The sequence below is a fragment of the Lycorma delicatula genome, chromosome 11 (genome assembly GCF_047948215.1).
Source record: "Lycorma delicatula isolate Av1 chromosome 11, ASM4794821v1, whole genome shotgun sequence".
In the NCBI taxonomy this organism is placed as follows: Eukaryota; Metazoa; Arthropoda; class Insecta; order Hemiptera; family Fulgoridae; genus Lycorma; species Lycorma delicatula.
The window spans coordinates 64,108,059-64,123,572 of NC_134465.1; the positions used below are offsets into that span (position 1 = coordinate 64,108,059).

General features: G+C 30.2%; 1 protein-coding gene across 2 annotated transcripts in view; it reads left to right on the forward strand.

Annotated features, from left to right (window-relative positions):
* The window catches only part of LOC142332354 (uncharacterized), a 195,975-nt gene extending 181,284 nt beyond the window's left edge, over positions 1-14,691 (forward strand). Inside the window, exons 23-24 of one of the 2 annotated variants that reach the window (XM_075378758.1) lie at positions 4,197-4,325; positions 14,229-14,691. In XM_075378758.1, the coding sequence (XP_075234873.1) occupies positions 4,197-4,325; positions 14,229-14,268 (169 nt within the window). In that variant the 3' untranslated portion in view covers positions 14,269-14,691. Of the gene's footprint in view, positions 1-4,196; positions 4,326-9,295; positions 9,545-14,228 lie in introns of those variants that run through there. The other variant, XM_075378759.1, reaches the window with a different exon arrangement.
* The last annotated feature ends 823 nt before the right edge of the window (positions 14,692-15,514 follow it).

Sequence of the window (15,514 nt, forward strand, 5' to 3'; positions counted from 1 at the left end):
CATAATTTTTTAAAAAACCCAGAATGAATAGCATTACAATACATTCAAATTCTAATCGCCCATTGTCACAAAAAAATTAGTACATATAAAAACCTGATTTTTAGACCTTTACATTATACAAGGAACAGTGATAAACTTAATAAGAATATAGATATAATAAAACAAATAGTAACATTTAATAGTTTTGATATTGGGGTTATAAAATAGATACACAGAAAGCAGAGATAGCATGATAATTTTACACAATTGCAACCACAAAATAACACAGAGATTATTAATAGTTTTCTCTTAGAATACAGTTTACATACAAATAAAATAGTGGAAAAAATTACAATTTTTTTATGATAAAAATAAACATAAAAAGTTTACAAACCAATTAATCATATTATAAAATATTTAAGTAATAATAATTGTAATAAAACTATGGACAGAGTTTAAGAGGAGATATATAAGATTAAACGTAATGAATGCAATAAAATCTATATTGGGAAAACGAACAGATCTTTTAAAAGCGATTTATGAAACAACACAATGCTTGCAGAAGTGGAAAGAGAATATGGCTGACCATTTGTTGTTGTGTAGGCATCGTATTATCAAATATAAAAATAATTTAGAAATTTAAAAAAATTTTTAAAATAGTAAAAGAATGAGTATACTTGAGAGATATATTTATAAATTTAAACAGACAAAATGATTAATCAACAGATTGTTTTTGAAGATTATGATTTAATTAGAGACATAATTGGTTTGTAGCAGTTGGCAACAGTTTTACGAATGTAGTTGCGTGACATTTTAAAGATTATCATTCTAGTTGGCATTAAGTTGTATTGTTCAAGCGTTGTGATTATTAGGGTTTATAATTTCTAAATTTTTAGTTTTTATTTATTTATTTTTCGTTTTTGTTTCATGTAATTTTGGAATTTTGTACTGACTAATGATGCAGTATCCTGTAAAAGTCGACTTTTGATATTAGTTTTTTAGGTTCTGTTACTGTTTTTGGTGGTTATTTTGTTGTTATTTTATATAAATATATAAAACATGTCATGAGTGATTCATAATCAATCCCCAGCAAAAATTACTGAAGATAAATTGATGAAAATTTGTATACATGTTCTTATGATAAAATTGTTCACTAAAAAAGGATTTTTTTGAAATTCTGAGTTTAAAGCATTAAAATTGAGTAACAATGAAATTTACTATTTTTTTTAATTTCTCTGTAACAAATGAAGATATCAACTTGATTATTGGTTTGTGTAATCTTCTTGTGAATATCTTAAAACCAATTTTTGTATTTTTTGATTTCAACCGTTAAATGAGTGAAGAAAATCTTGAAGAATGATTGCAAATTTTCCCCATTACCGACTACTAAATGAGATATTCACTATATTTGTGCTTGGGTACTCTTCAGATAAATATCTAAAAACCATTTTTGGGTTTTATGAATTAAGTTTTTTTAAGAGGTCTGATAAATATATGATGTGGCGGCTCAACCAACACAGCCACTGTTACTGTAAGTGTCACGTGACTGGCTGCCCTTGCCTCCACTGTTACTTGCCTTAAAATAAAAAAATAAAAATTGACCATGAAGCGAAATGTTAGTAACCATATAGCATGGACAAAGCGGTGACAGGGATTTATAATTTATAGATTATTATCATATAATGATAATAATCTATAAATTATTATCATAGCATTATATTGTCATATAATGCAACAAATTTCATTAAACACAAAAAAATAAATAAATTAAAAAAAATATTAGGCTAAGCTCTCTTATTACATTTGAACTGAAATCTTTACACTTTTTCAAATGTAAAGACATACACAAACACACACCACCCACTCTGCTGCTCAGACTGGATTGGCTTGAAGAACTCAAGAGGCCAATCTGATTTACTTAATAAAAGCATAGGTTTTAAAGTGAAAAGTTGTGTAATATTTCTATTTTTCCTCTTTTTTTTCATAAGAGAGAATTAAGAGTACAGAAAATAGTGAGCAAGTATGTTTTGTGTTTTACATTATATTCAATAATAACAATGTAAAGAAAAATCTAAAAAAAACTAATATCATTAGTCGACTTTCTTGGTGTCTCGTATCATCAGTTGGTACACAATTTTATAATTACATCAAACAAACAATAAAAAACTTAAACTTTAGAAAAGATAAACAGATTAGTTACAGATAACAATACAACTTCACTGTCAATACTGGAAATAAGTTTATGAATTATTTAAATTAAAAAAAATGTATATATATATATATATATATATATATATATATATATACTAGCTGTACCTGCCACGCTTCGCTGTGGCACATTGTGGTTCCATGGATGAGAAATGAGAAACAAAACAAAGCATAAGTTTCATAGAAGTTTAATTTTGCAATACTTGTGGATATACAATATTTTTTGTTTTTCCACTGTCTGCGTAGATATAAAGGCTATCTGGTTTGCCGACTCGGGAACATGCACATACAGTTGTCCTTGTGAGAAGCAATCCGCATCTAAATATAAACCACACAATTCTAAAGATTGACCTTGAACTTTATTGATCGTGATTGCAAATGCCAATCGAATTGGGAATTGCAATCTTTTAAATTGAAATGGTGTATCGGTCGGGATCATGGGTATTCGAAGTATGAGGACAACTTCACCTTTGAAAGGCCCCGTTAAAATCGTTGCTTCCACTATGTTATTCATCAATTTCTTAACTGTAAGTTGCGTGCCGTTGCAGAGTTTTGGCTGATTAATATTCTGCAACAGTATAATTGGCACACCTATTTTAAATTTTAATATGTGTGGTGGCATCCCTGGCAGATCAAGTGAGTTTAAAAATTCCATTGGATAATTAATTACTTCATCTGCTTCCACAACGGTGTCTATCACCTTATATGTAATTTCCTCACTTTGAATGCTGGATTGAATAACATTATCAAGTTGATGACACATCTTTATTCTATGTGGCAAGGATAGCTCGTTCACTGAGCCAATCGTGATTTCTATGATTAATTTGAATATCAGGAAATACTTTTTCGATCAGTTCTTCCGATGTTACTAAATTACAAAAATTATCAGGAAATGATATTCGTCTATACGTCTCATCGACTGGCAGCTGTCCATTTCCAATGTCCAGTAACTGTCATGAGAATACCTCAGCTCATGGATCATTCTGCAACTGGACACGCATATTCGTAGTCAACTGCAGTGTACATACGTGTCGCCACAGTGTTGAATATTTCAGGCAACCATTTATTTTATCTGCTGGTGTCGATCGAGAAATTACAGGCAATGTTTGCCTAAAGTCTCCTGCGAGCAATATCAAAGCATTCCCGAATGGTTGAACGTTTCCACGCAAATCTCGTAACAATCGATCAAGAGCTTTAAGCGATTTTTTATGTGCCATCGTGCATTCATCCCAAACAATGAGTTTACATTTTTGTAATAGTTTTCCCATACAGGATGCTTTGGAAATATTGCACGTAGGAGTCTCGATGATTTGCATGTTTAATGGCAACTTCAGAGCTGAATGCGCAGTCCTTCCACCTGGTAAAAATGTCACAGCTATTCCAGACGAAGCAAGAGCTAAGGCTATGTCATTTTTTGATCGAATCGTTGCTAGAATCAATCTAATGAGCAATGTTTTCCCAGTTCCTCCTGGCGCATCCAAGAAGAAGGTCCCCCCAACTCCGTCATTTATCATTTGCATTATGCGATCATAAATGCCTTTCTGTTCACGCATTAATTTAGGAATGTTTGATTGGACATATGACTGAAGATCACCAATGTTGTAATTATTTTCACGGCGTAAATCCACATCAAATGAATCAATCGCAGCTCGGGTGGGTGCTGGCATTCCCAATTGACTAAGAACTTTATTTGCATTAGCTAAAGCACTTGTCTTCAATATTTATCAATGCTTTGTTGTAAATGTCTTCTGTAAATTCAGACGAAAGTGAATATTTAACCTAACAAAGGATTTTTTGGTCATTATTATTTGGTAGGGATATTATTTTCTGTGTATTTGGTTATTTCAACTTTTTTTGTTTGCATAGTCTTAAGTCTATCTGGGCTATAATAATGATGTTGGGTGTTTTAATTTATTTACTGTAAGTCATCCTTCCAAGTAAAAAATTTTACTTGTTTATGTAAGAATTACTTTTTGTATGTTGAATTATATTCATCTTTATTATTACAGAGATCATGGTAATGAAGCATTGAGACGCTGTCAAATAGAAACTAGTGATTACCGACAAAGAGTCGATGATCTAAGACGAGAAATAAGTGATGAAAGATTAGAATTTGAAAGGATTCATTCTGAAGCACAGTGAGTACTTTATCATAGTATAGGTATATATAATCTCAAAGTTTCATAATAAAACTAGAGTTTAAACTGAGGAGAAAGTAAATGACAGAAATAATTCTTTCTTTATAAAGATTGTTGGGATGGTGTTATTGTCTGTTAAATTTTTTTTGGGAGCTTTATTTCTGCTTGTACGTTTACAAAAATCATCCAATTTGTGGTGAATGTTGCTTTTTGCTGAAGTCTATTTATTACTTTCACATAAAAATGTAATTCATAGATTTAAAAAAATAAGACAGTCATAATTTATTCTAAGATTTTTTTTTCTTGACCGTCCATGTTGAAAATTATATAAAATTACTATTTTTTTATTCTTAGGGAGCCATTGTTATTCTTTGGTCATAGGGGCAGTTGCTGTTTGTTATATCTTTACATATATAGATCCAGGTAGATTTTTATAACTTAAAATTATAAATAAAATATGTTTTATTATTTATATAGTATGAGATTTTCAAATATCTAAGATGAAAAAATAGAACTTTTAAAAAATTCACCTCGTTAGACCTTGATGAAAAATAGATGTACAAGAAGATACATTCAGGTGTTTGTTAAGAAATTTTCTTGTCTCTCCTGTATATTTTCCTTTGACATAAATAGATAATTTATGTTTTATAATTCACAATCTATGTTGTTTTCAACAAATGTTTATGAATTAAAACATTTTTTAAAGAGCTGGACTATTTTGAAAGGTAGTGAAATGTTGGTTGGTTTAGCTAATATGACGTAAAAGTAGGTTAGATGAATTATTTAATTTTTACTCTCCCGTATTGCTGTACAGTTTACAGAGTTTGATGTTTCATGAGTTCTAATAAAAAACACACAGACTTTAGTATTGAAAGTTTCCAGAAAGATGGATGTATATGTGTATGTTGGCCTATTTTTAAGTTTGATATTTTCAGTTTAGATTTGTATAAAATTTGGCACAATGATTTCCGTATATGAGTAGGAAACATCACCTTTAATTTCCATTGCCTTTGGTGGCAGGGGGCTAGGGAGATACAGATAATATGGGGTCCCATGTCTAAAAATTTTAATCGTAGGGTAGGTAAATTTTATCATACAATTTAATGCCCATAAGAAACTAAGATATTTTCTGATGTTGTTTGGTATTATTCAGTACCAAACACTATCCTTGGTGGGGGCAAAAAAACTTTTTCTGTTTGTCGTTTCTGAACTTAAAGTCACATTCTTGTTCTAATTAGATGACTCCATTACATTATCGTATACGAGGTCTATAAATAAAGTAATAAGACTAGTTTTTTTTGGTAGCCAAAGTGGCAACACTGTAGAGTTACTAGTAAACATATGGTTATAAGAACAGCTGATTTATATTAGGCATTAATATTTTTATTCTGTTGTTGCCACATGTGACGTAAACAAACTTTTTTTATGAAACAAGTTTTTGTTGTGCGTTACAAAAATGAGTTGATACAGTTTTTGTGCAACGTTGTGTAATCAGGTTTTGTGTTAAACTCTGTGAGAATGCTACTGAAACTTTTTGAAAATTGAAAAAGGCATTGGAGATGACACTCTGTCATGAGCCTAAGTTTTTAGTTGGTTTAAAGCATTTTCAGATGGCCAGGAATCAATTATGTCTAAAAAAACTAAAATTAGCAAATAAAAAATCAAAATCATGCTAATTTTTTCTTCGATAGTGATGACATTGTCCATAAAGAGGTTTTTCTTACAGGACAAACTGTAAATCAATATGTTTATAGAGAAATTCTTGAAAGACTGCGAAAAAGAGTTGCCTGCGTGAGATCAGCCACCTTATCGGAGCTGCACCTTGTCATACTACACTCTCAAATTAATGAGTTTTTGGCAAAGAAAAACATTCTTGTGGTTCCTCAACCACCTTATTCACCAGACTTGGTACTCAAGTCTGGTGAATAAGGGCTGACTTTTTTCTGTTCTCAACATTAAAAAACACCTCAAAGGACACCATTTTGAAACAGTAGAAAATATTTAAAAAATGTATCCTACTATCTGAAGGATATTCCGGTTTCTGAGTTCCGACATTATTATGAAGATTGGGAAAACTGTTTGAAGCATTGCGTGGCTTCCCAAGGGAACTATTTCGAAGGTATAGAGTCAACATATAATTGGAATGTAAATAAAAAGTTTTTCTGAACTAGTCTCATTACCTTATTTACAGATTTGTATTTGAGAAATTTCATCCAGGTTTGGGGGATAAGCGTTTTTTATTTGATATCTTCAGACTGGTTTAACTGATTTTTATGTAATTTTGTACAATGATTTCTAAGTGTGGTTCATTGATGCCATTTAATTTTGGTCAAAGAGAAAGAGAGATCTTGTTGCCTACTTTCACACTTTTAATATTTCACTTCATTAGCAGTCTGTTGAGGATGAAGTCTTTGGTAGCTAGATTTATTCTACTGTTTACCATAAGTGTTTTGTTTTTTAATAAAAAAAATAAAAAATAAACAGTTTGTTAATTTGGTAAGAGATTTATTATGCAATTTTGTTTGATTAATATTGTGTTTGGAATTACTACACGATTAGTGTACATATTTATCAATTAAGTAATGATAATTTTAAAGAAATTTCTTTACTTTTTCACAACAGTTTGATTTGATTCTGTATATAATGATAAAATAAATAGCTTAATCATTTTATAATAATAATGTGCTTTGCTTGCTAAGAATTAATTCAGTAATATAGAAGATTTTCAAATAAATCTTTGTAGAAATTAGAATCTATGATGTAAGTACATAAATGGAGTTTATTATTTTATTCTTTATCTAAAATTAAACTTTTTCTTGATACTTTATTTCATTCTTTTATGAAGGTGTAAAACTTACGTACTTAATTATTACATTGTATGTATTTAATAAAATAAAGCATTTAAAATTCTATTGAAAATAAGCAATAATTAGGAATTGGTGTTTGTTAGAGATTAAAATACATGTTATATATATATTTCAGCGGTAATTAAATGAATATGATTTTTAATCGTGATTGTATAGTAAAGTTTTTGTTTTAAGCTTTTGTATTATTTAAAAGTTAATATAAAAACGTATCTTACATTACATAAAGAATAGGTTAAAATAAAGATTTTTTAATCTTAAAAGATTAAACATTTAAAACTACAAAAGTTAAAATGTAGCTTTAAAAGTACGCCAACATTTTTTAAAAAGTTTTTTTAAATATAGGATTCAACGATGTAGGTTGATAATAGTTGTAAATCTTAGTTGATAGTAGTTGTAAGATCGATTACAAGTATTTATACTATACATTTTAATAGTATCATCAATTTTATTAATTTTTTTTAAGGTATGTTTGTTTGTATATTTATTTAATGACTTGTACTGTAATGAGTAAAATTGCACTATACCGTTTGTTATATTCATAAACAAATAAGCACAATATTGCTTTCTTAGCAATATTTACTAAGTCTCTCTTGAAAAGGTATGGGTGACACTGTGCTGCACAATACACAGCATCACAGGCAGGTAGTTGTAGTAAGTCAGTCAAATATAAATTAAACTTTTGTTTTTAAAATTTATTAGTTGAGAATAAAACTACATTGTGTATCTGTTGCTTTTCTATATAGTCTCTCCAAAGTTCTTCACATTTTTCCCAATGTATGAAGAAGAGCTTGTGGATCCCTTCTTTATAAAAGGTTTGCAGACATTCTACAGCCAATTCTGCCTAAACTCCTCTATTTCATTGTTGCTTCTGAATGAATGTCCTTCTGGTGCCTCCTTCAGTGGCCCAAACAGAAATAAAATGCAGGGGGATAAATCTGGTTTGTCTGTATCGTTGATGTCATAAGGTTTCCTAATAAATTTCATCCAGTTTATCCCAAGTGCTAACGACTGTGTGAAGTGTGGGATATGAAAATGGAATTTTGTAGCGTATGAAAAATGCCATGCTGACCGGGATTCCAACCTGGGACCTATGTATGAAAGGCCAAGACACTACCACTCCACCACGTTGATCAGAGATTCAGCATCTTTCTTCCTGTAGGAAGCTTTAACTTTGCCCAAGAATCTGCACTAGTAAGCAGCATTCACAGTTTGATATTTGTGGAGACAATTGATGAGCAACATGCCTTTCCTGCTCCAAAAGATGACTGCGAGGACTTTCCAGCTGGTGGATGCATTTTTGCCTTTACAGAACAAGGCTTTCTACTCCTACACCACTCCATCCTTCCAAATCAGTTTCATTTTTTTTGTTTTTGTTGGTTCCATTTGTGATTTTGGGTAAAAGCCTTGGAATCCACATTGTATAGAGTTTACAGAACCCAAGGTGCTTTGTGATAATGGAATGAGCATTTCCATGACTGACACCCATGTTCAAAGAAATTTCTTCAGCCATAAGGCTGAAGATTGTCTTCAGTTAGATCACAGATCAATTAAATGTCATCCGTCATACTTGTTCTTGAATACCTATTGTGACTCATTTTCTGAAGCTTAAATTTACTGGCTCAGTTGTAGAATTCAGTATGTAACTTCATATCTCCAAATTAATGTTTACAGTTTAGTCAAAATTTCAGAGGATTATAAAAAACTTCATGATAATACATTGCGTAACTGATGATGAACCTCTTGCTCTGATATGATGCTACTGATTAGAGAAACGTGATTGCTGAGGCTGCTGGAGTGTTGATCCTTTGCCCACGTCTCCACCATCAATGTCCCTCTGCACCAGCCCTTTCATGTTCATATGAAAAGACAAAAGTCCAGTTTATATTTAACTGACAGTCATCTAGAGTTTGTTACAAAGTTAATTACAATATACATTCACTTTAAATTATTGGGTTTCTACTTCAAAATTTGTGCAATTTATTAGTGGACTAATGTGTAATTGTGTATTTTTTTAATGGTTATTTAGCTACATTTATCCATAAAGTAGAATTAGTACTATCCTTGAATTTATTAAATAATTATGTATTTTATTATTATTATTAGGTCCTTTGAATCGCTTTCTTCTCTATCACCTAGCTAATTATCTGCTGCTGCGGCCTTACTGCGTGCTTTATATACTCATATTTTTAATAAATTTAAGAAAATTGTATTTTTTTATAAATTTAATTTTACTGAAAAAGTCTATAAGCTTATGTATGACTATAAGCTAATGTAGCTTGTAAAAAATGTTCGTAGATTTATATTTATTTATGACATAACTTTATTATATCAGCTTCCTGTAATTGGCTTTGTTATCTGCACATTATATAAGTAATGTTTTATAATATTATAAAATGTTAATGTAGTTTAGTTTGTTGGTGCAGTGAAATAATTAACTGAGTTTAATATCTGCAAAATATTCTTATTTTTTGCTATTGTGTATTAATTATTCAGATTTGAATTTCCTGTTATTATTTATTAAAATATATTTATTTAATGTAGTAGAGATGCAATCAAGGTACAAAATTTTACTTAGTGACAAAAATGTAAATTTCAGTACTCTGTCATTGATAATGACTAGAAGCCATTAGGATGTTTCAATCTTTGAGTTCTGAAATGATTTTCATACTTATTTATTTATTTATTTAAAAAAAAAACACATTTATAACATCTTTAGCAGAACTTGTGTTTTAACAAGTTTAAAAAGTCACTTTAAAGATATATTAAAATAATCAGTTTCTGAACATCATTATCATCAGTTTTTAAAGTTTTTTAAAATATAAAAAAATAAAATAATTATTTTATTTCCTTGCTGAGTTAAAGCATTGTTGTAGATTGTGCATTGATTCACTGTAAAAAGAGATATTAATATGTTGCTTTACAAATATCTACTATTTCTTATGACCGTGATATGAGTAAAGTATCAGAGGTACTTGTCAAGAGTTCTCCGAGAATAATGATGTAACCTACAAGTCACTTATAAGGTTGATTGATCATCATCTGCATTTCGGTAGACTTGAAATGCTGATGTACAACAATACATTTGATTCAGTGAAGAAGGCACTAGCAAACTCTTCCCAATTTTTCCTTAAAAGCCTGTTATTGGATGCTTGTTATTTGTTATTCTTAAGGATTGCTATGTTTTTTTTATAGTAGCTTTTTATTCATGTCAGATAACCTATAATCATTATAACGATAGACAGCACACAGATTTTTGTGTAAGTATAATCTATTGATTATATATCTTATCAATAAAATTACTAAATATTTCTTTTAAATTAAGTCTTTATCAAGTTAATTCAGAATATTCTGATTATGAAGGTTTTTTTTTATTTTAAGATAAGGATTTGTTGGATTAATCATTAAAATTATTTGAATATATATAATACTATGTGAATTAATCCAAATAAATGGAATTTTATTGTTTATTTCTATTTTGAGGTTCTGCTGTTTGACCAAATCCAATTTTCATGTTATAAATAGTGTTTTGTGAAAGTTTATTTCATTTTTTATTACAAAATCATATTTTTGTATTTTTATTTCTGTGTGTCTTGATTATACAAAAAAGGAAATAACTCCAAGAAAGCATTCAAAAATTTTTTTCTCTTTCTGGGAGTATCAGTATGACACAACATATTGCTTTTAAACTGGTTCCTTTTCACCTCAAGGAATGGTAAATGTGGCTATAAAAGAAAAAAATACTACCACACTGGACCATTTATTAGTAAGAAAAAGTAAACTTGATCTAAAATTATCTGCTGTGGATTTAAATTTAGAATTAGCAGCCAGTGGAACAGATTTATGCTTGATAATTGGTAGGCGCCGAATTCTTGCACCTGGACGGAAAACTTGTCGGCCATCTAAAAAGCAGCTTTTAACACCAGAAATTTAAAAAAATGTCTTGTTGGATGAAGCACATGCTAACTGGACCAAAGAAGACTGGAAAAATGTTATGCTTTCTGACAATTCACTTTTTGATATTCCCTATATCAGAGAAGCATTAGATGAAAATATATCACTGGCTCATATCCAACAGTCAGTTAAACATTTCCATAGAAAAATGTTTTGGGGTGTTTCACATTTGAAGGCCCTTGTTCGTTACTTCCAGTAGATGGTATGTTGAAAGTGATGGATATATAAAGATTCTAAAGGAAAGGGTTATGACGCAACTTAAAAACAAATTTCCACAAGGCAACAAAGTGTTCCAACACTTACTTAATTTAGTGTGTGGTAAATGCAAGGACACTCAGTATGCATTCCTTGCTTTTATCGCACATTATATTAAATTTCACTGGTCCTCTGCAGTATTTATACTTTTGGGCATAGGGCTTGACTCTGCAGTAACAGCAGCCAATCTACCTTTTGTTGTACAAGCGCAATAATTTCTGTTGTCTGAACCATCTACATTATTCTAGAGATTCTTTATAAAAACATTTCGTTGTTGTTTATTCTGGATTTTTCATTTATCTATTTGTCAATCACTATTCTTCATTTTCTTTCTTTTTTCTTATTCTGGCACTTTCTATTTATGGAAGTTTCTCTACCTGTTACGATATTTTAAAAACTTATAATGGTGGTATTGTCAAAAAATGTTTATTTTTAATGTATTCTTTAAGGTGATATTTTAAATTTGTTGTAAGAACGTTGAAAAAAAAAGGTTTCATTTTTTCATAAATTTTATAGCAATGTATTAATTTCCTTTAATATTAGCTGTCTTTTAATAACTTAATATTCTTTTTAGCTTAGTGATTAATATTTGTTAATTGTTAAAATATAGAATAATTAACAAATACAATAATTAAATTGTTTTATAGATATTAGTAATAATAATACTAATTTATAAATGTTCAGATATAGTATTAAATGATCAAAATAATTCTTTGGGTTGAGCAAATAGTGTGTGGTATGATCTTAGCCTCTCTAATTGATGCACTTTATGTGTAGAAGGTAATTAAGGTTTAATGTGTATCATTATTTAAAGGATCATCTATTGTTATTCCTATCAACTAATAAGTGTATTACAAATGGTCCAATGTAATTCTAAAACATTTTTTTGACAACACATTCAGTTCATTATTTCAGTAATTGTTTATTTTCTAATTGAATATTTAACATTCTGAATTGTTAATCTATTAATTGTTGGTACTAGTGATTATTTTAATTAAATGTACACTGTTATTAACTACGTATTAGTCAGACTAAAGATAATTTTATCAATTTCCTTAACTTTATAAATTTGTATTTTTGTTATGGTTCATATGTAATTTTTTGCAGTATTTACTTTGTTCATTATTAATTTGAAATCTGATCATTTAATGACTTAATGACACCTCTCCAAGTGGGTGAGTATTACTCACACATCACATTGTATATATTTACATATTGTTAATTATATTTTTTTTTAGTTTATCTTGGTTTTCCCATATTTAGGGTAAGTGCATAGTTCAGCCAGGATGTGAGATTGTAATAGCCGGTGCTAACAAGCAGTTTGTCGGTCACATAATGGAGGAGATTGGCTGAAACAGAAACAGTAATAGTTTCATTGTCAGTCATGTACTTGACTGATGAAAATGCTGTTTTGTTACTACAGAACTACAGAATTAAAAAAAAAAAAAAATTAACTGTTTATCCTATTGATAAGTTGAGAGAAGCTTATAGTAAATAAGAATTATCATGTTTATCGTCAATTAAAGAGAAATCCTGAAGTGTTTTGATTATTTTAGAATTTAGGAGAAACTTTCTACTTCATTTTAGGAAAAAATTTAAAATTGTTTACTCAAGAATTGGTGTAGTTTTCAAAAATGCTTTTGGTAATATTGTTTCCGTATCCATTATTAAAAAATAAAATCATTAAACCATATAAAGTAAAAACAGTAATCGGTCATAAAAATAAGTATTTTAAAAATAAGTAAATGCTCATTAATGAACATTTCATTCCAGCAAATTGCCTGACTTAGATGATCAGTGTGTAAGTGTCCAGTGTCTGCCACAACTGTGAGCGTTCTTGTTTAAAAACATTGGAATTCTGTTCGCCCTGGCTGTCAGAATCTGCCTTCATTATACACATACCCTTAGACTATAACAATTTACATGTCTTTTATCAATTTCAGAGAGTTTTAACCATGTTTGAATCAAGCCTGAAATAATTGTGCTGAAAATATAACGTTCATATTTATTGAATCGTCTTGGGCAATTTTGGGTATTTTTTTATTCTAGAGTTACTTGTATATATTATATATATTTTTTTTTTTTTTGAGGTTCCATGAAATGTGTTTGTTGGGAGAAATGTATGGGTATGAATTACAAGGGGATGCTGAGAAGTTCCTGGCTTTGCCTAGAGAATAAAGAATAGAGTTTTGAAATTATCCATTTATTCAATATATTCTCCCCTGAGACTGCTGCTCTTGGTACATTGTTGCCGCAGCTTTTCTAGTCTGTGCAAATAAGAAAAAAAGTCCTGTGATTGGGGGCGAAACCAGCTCTCAGCAGGGCAATGTCCTCAAAACGAATACCATTCAGGTGTTTTTTTCAAGTTCAGTAAAAGATAACAGTCCATAGGGGCTAGGTCTGGTGTTCACCAGAACTAGCCAGGGGCTAGGATGGTGGTTGACCAGTTGGAAACCCAAGGTCATCAATTCGGCAGCCACAACATTAGACGTGTGCGCAGGTGCATTGTCATGCAGTAGAAGGATGCCTTTGGCCAACTTCCCTCCACGTTTCTTCTTAATTGCCCCAACTTCCCTCCACGTTTCTTCTTAATTGCCCCAACTTCCCTCCATGTTTCTTCTTAATTGCCTCCTTCAACTGGTCCATCAAGTTAGCATAATATGGTTCGGTTATACTAGATGCCTGAGGTAAGTAGTCCACAAACAGAATAATTTCTTTGTCCCCAAAAAAATGGACACTGTCACTTTTTTGACAGATTTCTTCTGGCTGAACTTCTTCGGCCACAGGGAACCGCAGTGACATCTTTCTTTTGAATGTTCCTTGGTTTCAGGATAATAAATGTGAAGCCAAGTTTCATCCTCAGTCACTAATCTAGCCAAAAAGGTCTCTAGAGCTTCAAAATAGTGCAAAACGGCTTTGGATTTCTCAACTCGTTCCTTCGGCTGATCATAGTTCAAACATTTGGGCACCTACTTCGCTGAAAGTTTGCACATGACTAGGATTGTGGTAATAATGAAACCAACATGCTCCCTGGTGATGTCCAGTGTCTGGGCTATCTTTTTGGCGGATATTCGCCGGTCCTCAAGAATGGGTTCATAGACAGCATTGCATGTTGCAGTATCAGTTGCAATTTTTGTACTGATCTACATAACATGCAGTGTTGTAAAATACTGTTCGTGGTGCATAGGAACTCAGAATCATAGAAGCAAATTATTGTTGGTAAGTGCTGTACTAATACAGCATGTGGAGGCACTTCTTTTTAGCAGCAAAATCTAACTCTAAAGCATTGCTTATACACTTTGTAATTTTACAACTCGTTAGCCTTGTTGGCCTTATAATAAAAAAATTTAACATAAATTTATTACTTATTTTTATTAATTACTCTATAAATTCTTTTATGGAGTAAATATTGTTCATTTGTTAATTAATGATTTTTTTTAAACTTATTTATTACATTTTAAAATCTATTTTATAATTATTGTTACATGTTTTCAGTTCGATAAATGTTATTGAGAGGGCTCTTACATACATTAAAATTCTTACAAATGCAATTTATTTACTCTATAGTATCAAACTATTTAAAAAATAAATAAACTATGTCATAAATAATGAGTTTAAAATATTTATTCTATGAAATTTAAATAACAAAAAAAAAATTTATATAAACTTAAGAAGTGATTACTGAAATGAGATTGCAATTATAAAATTAGTAGCAAACTTTATAAATGGAGTATTTACATCTGCTACTTGTAAAGGAAATTTAGCTTATATCTTTATCAGTTAAATTATGTTATTTTTATTAATGATGTTATTCTCCTGTTCATGATGAACTCACTGAACACTTTCTTTTACATGACTGTAGAATGAAACAGTTTTGTACTTTATCACAAATTGGAATATATTCATGAAGCATTTTTAGCTCATATACTTCACTGTTATTGTGCAATAATTGCTTGATCTCAGCCTTTAGTCGTAAAACCAGCATCTTTTCCAATAACGTCTGAATTACTTAGTAAGTACAAGTAACAAAATGCTGTTGGGTCACCATCAGGTCTACTGATTACTAAGGGTCTACCCTTCTTTAGTAGAACAACTCTAGCTTGTTTCTCCTCAAAT